The following is a 15,567-nucleotide window of genomic DNA, read 5'->3' as shown; positions in this document are numbered from 1 at the left end:
CCAGCCCATGGATGGAATTAGGCCCCAGCGGGCACTTTTGGTCAAAGGCCTGAAGTCCTCAAAGGCAGGAGGAAGAGGCGGAGACCAGGTAAACAAGACTGTTCCTGGGCAGAGGGTGCAGCAGGGTCAAGGGAGAGCAGCCCAAGTGACTGAGTGAGTAAAGGAGACTCAACTTAGCATGACTGGTCCCAGCAGGTGACTCCAGGGTTTTGAGCTTGGGCAGCTGTTTCTTGTCATAGCAGGAGATCTCTGGAGGGGAAGGGGAAAGGGAATGAGGAGCTCTGTGTTACTCACGTTCCCTCCTCTTCCTTGACTTGTCCTCATGCCATTTTTGCCTGTCCAATATGGCACCCACAGCAGCACTTCAAATGCAAAACAGAATGGCTGGACAGTACCCACTGTGGTAGCCTTTGCAGAAGGCACCTTAGTCCGAGATTTCAAAAGTTATTGATCATTCCTGCCCTTCAACACATGAATTCCACTTCTAGGAATTTGTTCTAAAAAAGAAATGATCAGAAATAGGGACCAATATTCATGTACGAAGATGTTTCCTGCAGTGTTGTTTAAAATAGCACCCAAACAATCTTAATAACCAATCATAAGAGAATAACTTACGTAACTTATGACAGAATCTTATGTGGCTATAAAAACGATATTTGCAAATCAAAAGATTTTTGATGGTGGGGCAAAAATCTATGACAAACATTAAGCAAATCCTGTGTATGTATTATGATACCAAGCAGGTAAAGAATTAAAATCACACAATAAACAGAAGCATGTGCCATGCTGCTTGGTACAATTATGTTTTTTTTTTTTCCCCTTCTTTATATCTTTCTGCACTATATAAATTCCCTACAAAAACAACATGCGTTACTTTGGTCTTCAGGACAACAAAGCAGGGCTGGGGAGGGACACTACCCCTCTCTGTGTGATTGAGGAGGAACCAGAATTTCTTTTGATAATGGCCAGTCTGGCTCAGACCCGTGAGCCACATGGTACCTGAGAGTGCTTTGGGGGACTGCTGAGGCAGTGGTACTGCGTGGTGGTGGTGGTGTGTTCACCAGAAGATGGCTAACTTAGACCAGGATTGCATGCATAATGCCTGTAAGGGCCTGGCAACCATCGTAACTGAATGAAAGTATGCCAGACAATAGGGAGTGGTGAGGACTGTGGCAAAAGGGTGAGCATTCTCCATTCTAAAAGGAGCGGCTGCTGCTTAGTTTCAGTGGTTGTCTCCCACCTGGGAGTGCAGGCCAGTATAGCCAGACCTCCTATTTTGCAAAGGAATTAAAAAAAAATGTGTATTTTAAAAAACATGAAATCTCTTAAAACACTGGCATCCAATTGAAAAATATTCCCCAAACCATGCAAAACACGTCTATAGCCAGATATGGCCCGTGAGCCACCATGCTGTGGCCTCTGGCCTGTTCCTTCTCAGAAGTGGCTACCTCCTAGCCATGGCAGGCACAAACTGAAAAGGGTTTCCTTTTGTTCTTTCTCCCAGAGAATGAGCCTCCTTCTCCTCTTGTCTCCGGGATTATTGATTACAACATGCCCCTCACCTCCACGTACCTGAAACAGATGAAGTTGCGGGTGATGAATTCCCAGGAGCAGGTAAGTGGCCCGCCCCCCCTCCCCCACGGGAACCATCCTAACTTGCCCCGACTGACTGGGTTGATGGTTGATTCGGAGACGTGGGACCACCGCCTGTGTAAATACACTGAAAATCAAAGAGACCCTTATCTGGCTATCTGGTCTGTGCAGCCCAGGCCGAGAAAGGCGGGGAGGAAGAGAAAGAATGTGTTGCTAGTTAGAGGGACTGCTGGGGCAGGCTCGCAAAGCCTTCCCAAAGCTAGGACGAGGAAGGGGGTGGGTAGGAACTGCAGACCTTGAGCCTGGGTCGTTCCTCTCTCTGCTGTGCCCTTTGTCTGCTGCGTCACTCCGAGGCGAGAGAGAGGCCCTGACCGGCCAGGAGGATGGGCCTTGGAGGGTGGCCAAGGCAAGATAAGACCCCAGGGCCCCCTGCCTGTCCATGACTCCCCAGCTGTGGTTTGCCAAGGGCCATCAGGCACCATGGAAACAGGCTATGAAAAGAAAGTCACTCCTGCCTGCCTCCCCACACAGGCCACCTCCTGGCCCTCTGCAAAGCATGCGTCCTGACTGTCTTTCAAAGGAGGTGTAGGTGAGTGCCGCCCCCTCTCCCTCCGCCCGCCGCCGCTGGGTTGTAATTTCTCACATCCGGCTTCGAGTGGGCTCATCTGCTGTGACATCTGACCCACCGTATTCCTGGTTGCTGACGAGGGGAGTGGGTTCTTTCTCCCCCATTGAGAGAAGAGTCAGAACTCGAGTCTGACTTCAGCCCCTGGGTGCATGCTGTCCTGTGCGCGCCAGTCGCCTTGACAACCTGCGCATGCGTGCGCTGTAGTGGCTCCGCCGCCAGTTTCGTGGCGGGGGTAGCAGGAAGTGTTGAGGTAGCATCTGGGCTGCATACCCAGTTTGAGGATTTACATTGGTTGGCACGACTCCCCTAAGGAGGAGGGGATGCCGCCTCCCATACTCATGCCTTGCGCCCTCAAAGGCTGAATGCAGTAAGCTTTGTTTGCGTCTCTGTATCTGGAAGTGTCTTTTCAGGGGTAGTTGCATCCCTCTGACGCAAAAATAATGTCAGTGGGAGAAATGGTGTTGGGGTTACGTTTCCAGCTCACAGTGATAACGTTCATGTTCCTACTGGCATGGCAGTGCCAAAGTGTTGGCTTTGGTTGAGAATTAGAGCGGTGTAACTGGAGGTTCAGCGACTGAGTTCCTGGCGACCGTGGTGTAGTTCTTCGTTGCGTTGCCTTTTCCTGTAACCACCCACGCGGTCACCGGCACCCGGCTTCTTGTGCACGCCCATCCCTGTGCTCATTCACCTCTGAACAGTGAAGCACGAAGCCACGCAGACACACCACGGGGAGGAGGTACGGCCCATGGCCCACACAAAAGCACTAGGTCAGATCACCGTTAGCGCCAGCAGTGGTCAGTGTGACACTAACATGTTTCCTCATGAATGGAGGCTGTTACAGCTGATTTGGTTAAAACACTCAAAGAGAAGCAAATACACAAAATGTGGAAATAGCTTGTATAAATATAAAATCATAACCCCAAAATACTTGGTGTTTTCACGTGTGTCAGGAGATAGAGAGGGATTAAGGCCATTGCCTGGGTGCTTTAGCAAAGGTTCAGCCATTCAGCAAACGTTTATGGAGCCCTGCTCTGTGAGCCTGGAGTCCCTGGGTGGTGCCAGTGGTTAAGGGTACAGCCTCTAGTGGGAAGGTTAGTGGTTCAGACACATCCAGAAGTGCCTGGTGATCTGCTTCTGAAAAAAATCAGCCATTGAAACGCTGTGGAGCACAGTTCTCGGACACTCCTGGGGCCACATGAGGTGGAGTAGCTCAAGGACAACTGGTTTGTTTTTTTCACTCTCCGAGCCAGGCCCTGAAGATGAGCAAAGATAATACCGTTCCTAGATCCTCTTGTGATCTAGGGGGCAGAAACGAATGAAAAGAATCACATGCAAGTGCCCAGCCCATAGTCAGTGCCCATAAATGGTGGAGTAAGAGCTTAATGATGCTTCAAGGTGAACCCCGACCAAGTGCTATAGTGAAGAGTATGTGGTGCTGTGAGTAGTCAGAGTCCGGGAGTTGACTGAATCGGGGGGGTCGGGGAAGGTTTGCCTCAGGAAGGGAAGCTGGAGGTGAGATCTAGGTGTGAAGGGAAGAGAGTTCCAGGCTCATGGGAGGACAGCCATGGAGAGGTGGTGTGGCTGGTGTGGCTGGGGGCGCAGCGTGTGAGGAGCTGTACTGGTGAGGAGAAAGGGGAGCAGCCGCACAGCGTTGGGCTTACACATACGCACCTGGTGGGTGTCTGTGAGTGACCTTGTGAATGAACTGAAGCACTCGGAATGAGTTGGATAAACTGCCCTGGCAAAGTTCAAGGTACTCCCAAATGAAGGGAGGATTGTGGTGAGGCGTTTGCTCCCAGGGTGCCCTGTGAGATCCGGCTGGGGCAGGCGCTGGAATTGGGGTGCGCTCTGTTCGCAGTGCGGCTGGGCTGCATCTGCCTCACCTTCATTGGCAGTTTCCCAGATGGGGGCCTTCTGAATGCTGCAGCCTTCCCCGCATGCTGCAGATCAAAGGTGCTGGCCCTCCTCGCCACACCTGGCAGGTGCACGCCACTTCATGCCTAGGACCTTCCATCTGATGCTCTCCAACGCTCCACACACAGTAATGAGCTCCCAAGGCCTCACTCAGCCTCTTGGGCAGTGCCGCTATCTCGTTTTATAGCTGGGCAAACGGCAAAGCAAGAAATCATGCTGCTCACCCAACTGTTTCTCTGCAGCAGCAAGGAAGGGCCAAGGACCCAGGAGTCTCTGATTCTTCACCTTGGGTTGGAACTAAAAATACAGATACTCAAATTAGCCGCATCTTTCCTGCAAAGCAAAATCAGAGCAGGGCTCACCTTGGGGGTGAGTGAATGGCCGCCTCAAAGTGTGGTCATGGGACAGGCTCGGCAGCCATCAAGCCTTCTGTCCCAAGACCAGGCACTGATAAAGGTTTAGCTCCTCATGTGTCGCTGGCCACCAAAAGCCAACATAAGACTTGCAGCTTTGTAACTAACTAAATGCAGGCTACATGGAGTGTAAAACCAGTTCTAATGTCACTGGGAGCTGTGCTAAATGATTATTGTATTAATGCTGAAGGAAGCTCTCTACAGCTAAAACTTTGGATGGGGAAAAAAATCCCCATAATTTATTTATTTTCAACATCACACACCCAGAAGACACATAGTAAGGCAAGTAGAACATTTTCCCTCACTTTGAGTTGCTCAGACAACGTGCAGGTGGTGGGATTTTCTTGAGGGCCAGACAGGATCACATTACTGTGTCAGGAACGCATCCTTCTCCACAGAGGGTATCTCATGCACAGAAAGAGACTCTTCTTGAGGTCTGATTCAGTGGCAAATATTTACGGAGGCAAGAGGTCGAGGGGGTCAGATGCCACCCTCCCAGAACCTGCAAATTGAGACACCAGGAGCTGTCATCCCAGGGGGTGAGTGGGGCTGAAAACGGAGGAGTGTGGCCTGATAAAATTGATGTTTTCTTACTCAGGAAAAAAATCTTATAAAGCTATCAAACCAAAATCACATTTAGCTGTGCAGAGCGCAAACATGCTTTCTAGGAGGGGTGGGAGGGTAGGAAGAGTGGGAGGTCTGGACTGTCTCAATCCTCCATAGAATTTTGTGATAAGATGAGGTCCCAGAGAGGAGGCAGGCTGGGCTCCCAGGGCAGAGGCCCTGCACACACGCCCGTCCCCAGCTGACTGTCACATCTCCTTCCAGGGCTGTGGCCAGGATACACCAAGAGGTGGCTGGGGTCTCCTCTTTGCTCCACCCATGGTTTTATTTGCTGTCTCACTCTGTTTTCTTTTAGACGTTTTTTCCCCTTCAAATACCCAACCTCAGTAGAAAAATCAGTAGCCAAAAAGCAAAAACATGGTAATAAAAATCATCACCATGCCACCACTCAGATCACTGCTAATGTTTGGTGCCCACCCAGCCAGACTGTTTAATAAAATGAGGATTACCATGTACGGGCCATTATAGAGCCTGCTGTGTTTTTCTCCTGCTGATTTTCCATGTTATTCTGAGCCTTTTCACCCTATGGGCTTTGGGATTCCCACCTACCAGATAAACTGAGTATGTGAACTTCTTTCCTCCCTCCCTCCCTTCCTGTGCCCACTCTGAGCCTGACACTGCTCCAGGTGCCCAGAAGACAGGTGCAAGAAGCAGAGTCTCTGCTGCATGGCAGTCACTGTCTGCCAGGAGAGAGGAGGGAAACCCGGAAGTGAGTGGCCTAGGGGCTGGGGGAAGAGCTCAGAGGAGGAGAGGAGGGAGAGGAAGGGAGCCCCCAGGGTGGGTGCTGTTTCAGGCAGAGGGGCTGTTAATTGGGCACCTGTTTCCTGCTACACACATTACCTCCAGCCCTTGAGACTCAACAGGATTGAGCTATCATCTGCATTTTACAGACTCAACAGCTGAGGTCCCAAGAGGTTCAGTGCAGGCTGAAGGCCGCACAAGCACTCACAGGATGTAAACCGCGAGCCCTTGCATCCCCAGAGGTGTGCTCCCATGCCATACCTTGTTGGAGAGACAAGGATGTGCTCATTAGGATCTGAAGCAGGTGTATGCCACCTACAAGAGGATGCCCAGTGTATTACCTGCCGGCTTCTAGGGGAAAATGTCATTGGTGGAGATGCTGGGAGGCAGAGGAAGCCAGGTATAGGTCGAGGAATCTGTCACACACTTTAAGAATACTTACGCTTGCGGAAATGTCAGAAGAGAAGTTTGGTGGTGAATCTAAGTGTGGAAATGTCAGAAGAGAAGTTCGGTGGTGAATCTAAGTGTCTGCAGGAATAAGTCTATAATTTGGACTGTTACCTAATGTTTCCTTAGGTCTCAGTGTTTGGACCTAAACACTATTGTAGAAACCAGATCTGGAAGGAGAGGGGCAAATCAGGGGTGTTCTTTCTACTACCACAAGCTTTTATCTTACCCAAGTGGAGGCTGAGACCCAGGGAAGGTCAGCGACTTCCCCAAGGTCACCCCATTTGGTGCCTTTTTGGTCCCCACACCCTGTAGCTCCTGCCCTGTCCCCACACCCTGTAGCTCCTGCCCTGTCCCCGAAACAAACCAGGGAGGCTGTCAGCACCGTCGCACCTCTTTTCTCTGCAGTTCTTGGAGCAGCTCATGTCCCACTAATGGTTTTAATGGTTCTCGCAGCAGCATGTGAAGTGGAGCGCTCACTCCATTGTTTGAGTCACGTGGTTCTCACTTGTCTCTCCCTTGTCTCCATTAACCTCTGCCTGCCTCTCTGCTGCTCAGGACCTGGAGGGTGCTGGGAAGAGGGGCAGACCTTTCCCAGAAGGGCAGAGTGTGGGGCCTGCAGGGTCAGTGGCCCCTGCCCAGGGCCCCTGAGCGCTCCGAATCACTGGCTCCTCCGCTCCTCTCAGTGGGCCAATGCGGAGCAGTGACTGGAGTCACCATTCTCTGCCGGGACTCCAACCCATCCACCCACTTTACTGTCAGCCAGAGATCCTGGTGTCAGTCAGAACCGTTTGTGGGCAAGTCATCACCTCTCTGTGCTTCTTTTTCCTCATAGTTACTTGAGAGTAATAAAAATACACCTGCCTCATAGAGTTAAGGAATCCCACTGGCACAAAGGTTAAGCCCACGTTTGCTAACAGAGGAATTGGCAGTTCAAACCCACCCAGTGGCTCTGCAGGAGGAAGAGCTGCCAATCTGCTCCCGTCAAGATGACAGCCTAGAAAACCCTATGGAACGGTTCTACGCTGTCACAGGGGGCCACTATAAGTCGAAATCAACTCAAGGACACCCAACAGCATAGGTATCCTGAGAATTAAATGGTAGGAAGCGCTGGGCGCAGTGCTGGGCACATTGAAGGCCCTGAGGCAATCTCAGGGATCTGGACTGCTGTTGATAATAACATTACTGTGCACTTTTTTTTTTTTTTTTAAATACGTTTAATGATCTTGTACAAGAGACCAGGGTCATCAAGATAGATAAGGCAGTGTAGGTGCTCTCAGGCAGGTATTCCTAATAGAGGACACAAGGCAGCAGCTGTGGAGCTGTGACCTGGCACAGAACACAAGAAACAAGAAGGGGCCAGAAAGCTGCCAGGTGGTTCAGGGCACAGCAGACAATGATGGTGAGTCAAGATGTTGGAAGGTGCCTGGTGGGGCGTTGTCTCTGAACCAGCCCTCAGATCATTGGGTAGACCTTCTGGTTGGTTTTCCATAGAATGTAATAGACATTCTGAAATGGGACTTGGGGCTGGGGGAGGGCAGGCCCATCTGTGGTGACAGTTACCCCAGGACCCAGCGCTGGGGAAGGCCAGAGCCAGTTTGGGGAATGGTGAGGAGGTTCAGGGTAGCAGCCAGGGGAGGAGGAGGCAACTGAACCGCTGAGCCAGGGGAGGAGGGGGTGTGAGGCTGAAAGGAGGGTCCTTCCTCAGTCAGTACCAGGGAGCCAGGGAAGGGAGCACAATGTGAATGTGGAAATTTCTCACCTCCCTAAACAGAGAAGGAAACAAACCCACCCTGAAAAACTCTCAAAATTATGATAAAATACACGTAACAAAATCGGCCATTGTTTAAGTACAATTCAGTGGCATTAGTTAAACTCACCAAGTTGTGCAACCATCACCACTGTCCGTTTCCAAAACTTTTTCATCAGCCCAGACAGAAACTCATATCCCTTGAGCAATAACTCCCGTTTCTCCCTCCCCCGGCCCCTGGTAACCTCTAATCTACTTTCTGTCTCTCTGAATTTTCCTGTGTTAGCTGCTTCACGTAAGTGGAATCATGTAATACTTGTCCTTTTGTATATTTCATTCAGAGTAATGTTACCAAGGTTTAGCTATGTTGTAGCATCTGTCAGAACTTCGCTCCTTTTTATGACAGAATAAAGATGGACACCTAACTCGGGTTGTTTCCTTGTTTCGGTTGTTCCCTTCTGGCTAACTAACCACATTCACTTTGTTAATCGTTGCCTTTTGCACCAGGTTGTCCACCCAGGGAGGGACTTCAGCAGGGTCTGCCCTTTCCCTCCCTGACTTCTTCCTCTTCTTTCTTGCTTTTGTCTCTCATGAACTGCCCCACAGTGGTGACACTGGGGGTGTGTGTGCAAGGAGTACAAACCGTACCAGGTGACACTATCAGAGGAGGTGACATCAAAATGATCGCCTATAATTATTTTGTGCTGTGTTTCAGCAGCAATTTATTATTTTTTATCAAAAGATCCTTGTAGTTAGTTATAACTACAAAAACATTTTTCATAAACTCAGCTTACATGTGTCGATATACCTACAAGGCTAAAACTCTGTGCTGATTGACTTTCTGAACCTTTTAACATGCTCCGCCCAGAGCTGTCGTTCTCACCCAATTACAATGATGCTTCAGAGCTGGTGGTCTCCTAGCATGCAGGCAGGCAAGTACTGTTGTTTTTGTCGCTGCCAGTGTCTTTATCATCGCTGATTTGTCCAATTTTCTGGTGTTTTAGTTATAATATTGTGTTAATTGTGAACCTATACCAATAACGTTTTTTAGAACAGAGTAGGAATTTAAAGAAAAATGAGAAAAATAAAAAAAGGCTTCTGCTCAGTTACTAGTAATATTATAGTCAGTAGTGTTGTAATTCAGTGTAGAAAGTTTTAACAGAACGTTTGTTCTTAATATTCATATATTATAATATTCATATAATCCAAGGAATGTTACATTTAAGCAACTTATAACTGTACGTGTCACATATTTTATGACTCAAATTGATAATAAACATCACTAAGGCGCTCTGGTAGTGTAGTGCCTAAGGCACTTGACTGCTAACCAGAAGGCTGGCGGTTCAAACCCACCAGCCACTCCTTGGAAGGAAGGTTGGGCAATCTACTTCCGTAGTGATACTGCCTCGGAAACCCAAGGAGGGGTCGCTATGAGTCGGGTCCGACTCGACGGCACATAACAACAACAACAACAACAAGGATTCTGTATGGTCTGGTATGAGAGGAGGTCCCTAGATGGGGTGACACCGTGAGTTACCACACTGGGTGACGCCCAACACAAATGATGCCACTGCCCTCCCCACCTGCCTCCTGCTCAGAAAGACCTCAAGAAAATGGCAGGCCCCCAGGGAGAAACATGTTAGTGGATTAAGGTAGAGCCTTACTTAAACAGCACCTTACTCCTAGGGTTCTTGCCCTGGGAGAACCCATGAGCACTGACTTGGACACCCAGAGTTAGCAGTGTGATTTCTTCCTTTGTCTTCCTCAGGCTGTCCTATAATCCAGGCTAGGTGTGAATTGGGAGAAATAGTAGAATGGAAATTTTGCCACATCTGCTATGGCTTGGTGTGTGTGACCTTTGATGGTTTCTTAAAAAAAAAAAAAAAAAAAAAGTAGAGGTTCTGACATGTTTCTTGAAAATTCTAGAATACCTGATCTCAGGTATTCTGGTGCCGGTACAACAACAGACACAAAGACCAATGGAACAGAATTAAAAACCCAGAAGTAAATCTATCCAGGCTTAAAAAAAAAAAGTAAATCCATCCAGCTGTGGACAACTGATCTTTGCAGAGTGTCGAAGTCCATTCAATAGGGAAGAGATAGTCTCTTTAACAAATGGTGTAGACAAAACTGGATACCCATTTGCAGAAAAATGGACAGGATCTATACCTCACACCATACACACTTAACCAAAATGGATTAAAGACCTAAATGTTAAACCTAAAGCTATGAAGTTCCTGGAAGATAAACCCCTTGCTGTCAAGTCAATTCCCACTCATAGTGACCCTGTAGGACAGAGTAGAACTGCCCCATAGAGTTTGCAAGGCTCTTTGTGGAAGCAGACGGCCACATCTTTCTTCCATAGAGCATCTGGTGGGTTCAAACTGCTGACCTTTCATTAGCAGCCAAGCACTTACCCACTGCACCTCCAGGGCTCCTTCCTGGAAGGTAACTTAGGGACAAAGCTAGGGGTTCTAATGTATGATGTAAATACACTATCAAACATAATTAAAAATTCACAAACAACAGAAGATAAGCTAGATAATGGGATCTCCTAAAAATTTAATACATATACTTATCAAAAACTTTGCCAAAAGAGTAAAAAGAAAACCTACAGACTAGGAAAAAATTGGGGGCAACAACATATCTGATAAGGGTCCAGTCTCTAAAATACATAGAAAATTTCAACACCTCAACAACAAAAAGGCAAACAATCCAGTCAAAAAATGGGCAAAGAGAAAGCATCTCCCATCTCTTTTGCTGTGTGTGTGTGTGTGTGTGTGTGCGTGCACATACATGTGCTCAGTAAAGTCACCCTTCTACACTCTAGGGAATCTGTCTGGATTCCAGTCCTTCCTCTGACCTCTGCTGATTATGGGACAAGTCACTGTGCCCTTGTTAACTCATCTAAATAGGAAAATAATACCACCTGCCCTTCCTGTGTCAAGGCAGTTTTTCTTAATTAAGTGTCTACTACTTACCAAGCTCTGTGCCTGCCCTTTACAGGCATGATCTGGCCTCACCCCCACACTATTTACACCACAGACATTGGCAAAAACTATAAATGAGGGCTCCCACCCCCACTATGGTCCAGAGAGCTAATTGTTAAACATTTATCAGCATGCCACTGGTAAAAAGAAATATGTAAGAGGGATAAACCTCCATCTCCTTTTCCTTCCTGTTGCTGTCGGGTCGATTTTGACTTAGGATAGAGTAGAATGTCCATAGGGTTTCCGAGACTATAAATCGTTAGGGAAGCAAAGTGGGGAGAGAGCTGTTCCATTGTCGGGAATTGTATCAACATCATGAGACAACATATATATTAACTGCTATATGGGAAATGAATTTGCTTTGTAAACTTTCACTCAAATCATGATAAAAATGAAAAAAAAAAAAAAAAGGACATGAACAGACACTTCACCAAAAAAACACATTTGGGCAGCTAACAAACACATGAAAAGATGCTTGCAATCTTTAGCCATTAAACCAAAACCAGACACACTGCTGTTGAGTTGGATCCAACTCATAGCAACCCCTCCTTGGGTTTCCAGGATTCAAGGAATCGCTATGGAATTAGATTGCCCAGCGTTCCTTCTGAGGAGTGGCTGGTGGGTTTGAACTGCCAGCCTTCTGGTTAGCAGTCAAATGCCTTAGGCACTATGGCACCAGAGCTCTCCATTAGCCATTAGGGAGATGCAGATCAAAATTACAGTAAGAAACCATCTCACCCCTGCAAAAATGACAATGATCAAAAACACAGAGAACAACAGATGCTGCAAAATGGTACAAGCACTGTGCAATACGGTAGACACTTTCTGAAAAAGCTAGAAATAGAAACACCATAGGATCCAGTGATGCCACTTGTAGGTGTATATCCTAGAGTAACAAGAATGGTGACATGAATAGACATATGCAGCACCCATGTTGACAATAATGAAAAGATGGGATCAACCTAAGTGTCCATCAGTGGATGAATGGATAAACAAAATGTGGTACGTACATGCAATGGAATACTACGCAATGGTAAAGAATAATGATGAGTCACAAAATGTCTTAGAATGTGAGTGAATCTAGAAGATATTATGCTGAGTGAAATAAGTCAGTCACAAAAGGACAAATACTGTATGATACCACTTTTATAAAAGGCCAAGAATGGGTTTATACATGGAAAGCAACATTCTGGGATGGCCAAGGATGGGAGGGGGAAAAGAAGCACTAACTGGTTAGTTGTTGTTGTTGTTGTTAAGTGCCGTCGAGTCGTTTCTGACTCATAGCGATTCCATGCACAGCAGAACGAAACACTGCCCGATCCCGCACCAGCCCCACAATCCCTGCTATACTTGAGCCCATCATTGCAGCCACCGTGTCAATCCATCTCGTTGAAGGCCTCCCCCTCTTTTGTCGACCCTCCATCCTACCAAGCATGACATCCTTCTCCAGGGAATGGTCCCTTCTTACAACATGACCAAAATAGGTGAGATGAAGTCTAGCCATTCTTGTTTCCAAGGAGCATTCTGGCTGCACTTCCTCCAGGACAGATCTGTTAGTAGGTAAGCGTTAATTCTGGTGAAGAGAAAGGCAGTACACAATATGTGGGAAGTCATTGAGAGGTGTGCAAGAATAAAGGACAACTCTGGTAAATGCAATAACATAGACAGTTCTGCAACAGCAGTAATAACTAACAATAATTTGTGAGTAGATACATAGGTAGATATGTATGCTAAATAGGTGAGGGAAATGGTACTTATACATACATGTATAAGTCTGGTGATGGATATTTCTACATATTTGCAAATGCTACATGTATCTTCATATATATAACAGAGCATATGAAGGCACAGTTATCAAAACTACTTAGACATTGGGACTGAACCACTGGGCTTCCATGAAGGCTAAGGACCACAGCCTTGGGAGACATTTAGTTCAGCTGGCCAAACACAATTCCTAAAGATAATATTCTATATCCTAGTGTGGTGAGTAGCATCTAGGATCTTAAAAGTGTGTGAGTAGCCATCTAAGAAGCAACTATTGGTCTCTTCCTTCTGGAGCATAGGGAACAAGGAACAATTAAAACTGAAAGAAGCAGTTAGTCCAAAGGACTGATGGCCTGCATGAGCCACACCTTCCTCTAACCTGGGACCAGAAAGACTAGACAGTGCCCAGCTACCACTATTGACCATTCTGACCAAGACTGCAGTGGAAGGCCCTGGTTAGAATAGTTTTTTTTTTTTTTTTTTTAAAGTAGAACCAAATTCAAAGTAAAAAAAAAAACTAGACTTACTGGTGGGCAAGAGACTAGAGGAACCCCTGAGACTATTGCCCTGACAAAACCGTCTAGCTTGAAACTGAAGATGCTCCCAGAGCCCACCGTCCAGCCAAATAATAGATGGGACTACAAGACAGACAACATGAAGAATATGCTCATCAGAACAATCAACTATAAAGATAAGAGGTAATATTTGCCTGGAAGCAAAGATGAGAAGACTCTCCATGGAGAGGCAGGGAAACTGGAGGGGTGGAAACGGAGGAGGCAGAGATAGAAACGGGGAGAGTGCTGACACATTGCAGGGACGGCAACCAACGTTGGGACAATTTGTGCGTGAATTATTGAACAGGAAATTAATTTGCAGTGGCAACTTTCATCTAAAACACAATAAAATGTTCAAAAGTAAAATATAGAATAATCTGCGTGGAATAGAAATAGAATGTAGAACTAAACCACTGGAGGAAGGAAAAAGAAAAACTTGATCACTCCAGCAAGAGTGTATCAATGGGGAATAATTTAAAAAAAAAGATATAATACATTGAAAACATAAAGTAAGCTAACATGAACAAGACCAAACATCAGTAAATCACAATAAATATGAATGGGTCAAATTCCATTACAAAGAGTCAAAGTAGGCTCAAACAAGTTTTTCACAATGGCAAGATCCAACAATTTGGTATTTACAAAAGATTTGTTTATTTATTTTTCAAGGACATGAAAATGAAAAGAAAAACGAAAGACAGAGGGAAGGCAGTGTTATCAACGCCAGACAAGTTAATGTTCGAGGCCAAAAAGCACTAAGTAGGACAAAGTAGGATATATTTTGTTGATCAAAGGCATAGATTCCCAGGAAGATTTCAGAGCCTCTTGACCTTAGAGGTCTGTCCTTGGGAAAGGCTGAGGGGGTCCTCAGTGGCCTTGTAGATCAGTCAGTCTGTCGTGTTGACTATAAAAAAATGCCTTAGACTGTATATGAGAGTCACTGTCAGAGTCAGCACTTTTCTTTCTGAACTAGTGGTAACAGCGGGTTTGTAGCCCTCGGCGTATCTTCCCTATTGACACCGTCTCTTTTTCACTGTTCACAGTTACGGCAGCCACATCCATAGACCAGCCTTTCTAAACTTGAGCATCTCTGTCTGCTCTGTGGAAATGTGCATGGAGCCTGTGAAATTGGTGAGAATATGGGGTCTGCTGCCTTAGCTGCTTGGATTTTATTTTTCAATTTTATTGTGGTAAACGTGTGTGGCAAAACATGGCCCTTAAAGGGCCATCTTTAAGTACACAGTTGAGTGACATTAATTACGTTCACCATGTACAACCATCACCACTCTCCATTTCCAAATGTTTTTGATCACCTCAAACGGAAACTCAGTACCCTTTAATAAGCTGCCTAGATTTTAGACTTTCTCAGCCTTTCCACCAGAGGTCACCCAGTGAGGTATTTTGGGGCCACTTCCTCAGTTCTCAGCCTCTCTCCCTTCTTCTCAACGGTCTTCTTGTAGCTCCTTAAGGAAACCAGGGAGAGTCCTGACCTTGCTGGTCTGCTGCTGGCTCCTTCTCTTATCCCACCTCTGTCTCCTCTGGAACTCTCTGAACAGGCCTCTGGGGTCAGCCTGCCTGCCACGTGTTAAGCAGCTGAGCTGAGAGGCCCTTGCTTGCCTCCACGAGGGCATGAGAAAAGCTGAAATGCCACCAGTCATATTTTCAAGATCTGAGAATCTGTAGCCCAAGCCTTTTCCTGTCTCAGTAAATCCCTGGCACCGTGGAAAGTTTGCACTGTGGCAAGAAAAACAAAAAGCAACTGAAATTCTGACCTTGACCAAGGCTGCTGTTGGGATTTCTCCAGGCAAAGAATGATCCTTGTAGCATTTCTGCTGGACAATGTACAGTGGTGGCAGCATCTGTCAGCTCTGCCCTATGCATGAGGAACTCTCCCCCACAACCACGGGGTGACTCACCCCAGAAACATCTCAGATGGGCCTTTATCTTGGTTTTGTTTCATATTTATTTTTTACCAGTAGAATATACTTAAAAAAAAAAATCATTTAGAAAAACAATAGACTCTGCCCTAACAGGAGCTCTGGTGGCATAGTGCCTAAGGCACTTGACTACTAACTAGAAGGCTGGCGGTTCAAACCCACCAGCCACTCCTCAGAAGGAAGGTTGGGCAATCTACTTCTGTAGTGATACC

General features: G+C 46.7%; 1 protein-coding gene across 1 annotated transcript in view; it reads left to right on the top strand.

Moving 5' to 3' along the window:
* The window catches only part of NOL4L (nucleolar protein 4 like), a 155,510-nt gene that overhangs the window by 75,274 nt on the left and 64,669 nt on the right, over positions 1–15,567 (top strand). The window contains exon 4 of the mRNA XM_007934548.2: positions 1,505–1,614. Within this exon, the coding sequence (XP_007932739.1) occupies positions 1,505–1,614 (110 nt within the window). The remainder of the gene's footprint in view (positions 1–1,504; positions 1,615–15,567) is intronic.

Source organism: Orycteropus afer, unplaced genomic scaffold (assembly GCF_000298275.1).
Source record: "Orycteropus afer afer isolate SDZICR_OR568_19922 unplaced genomic scaffold, OryAfe1.0 scaffold00020, whole genome shotgun sequence".
NCBI lineage: Eukaryota > Metazoa > Chordata > Mammalia > Tubulidentata > Orycteropodidae > Orycteropus > Orycteropus afer.
The sequence above is the reverse complement of the archived record's forward strand: the minus strand, read 5'-3'. Positions and strand labels throughout refer to the sequence as shown.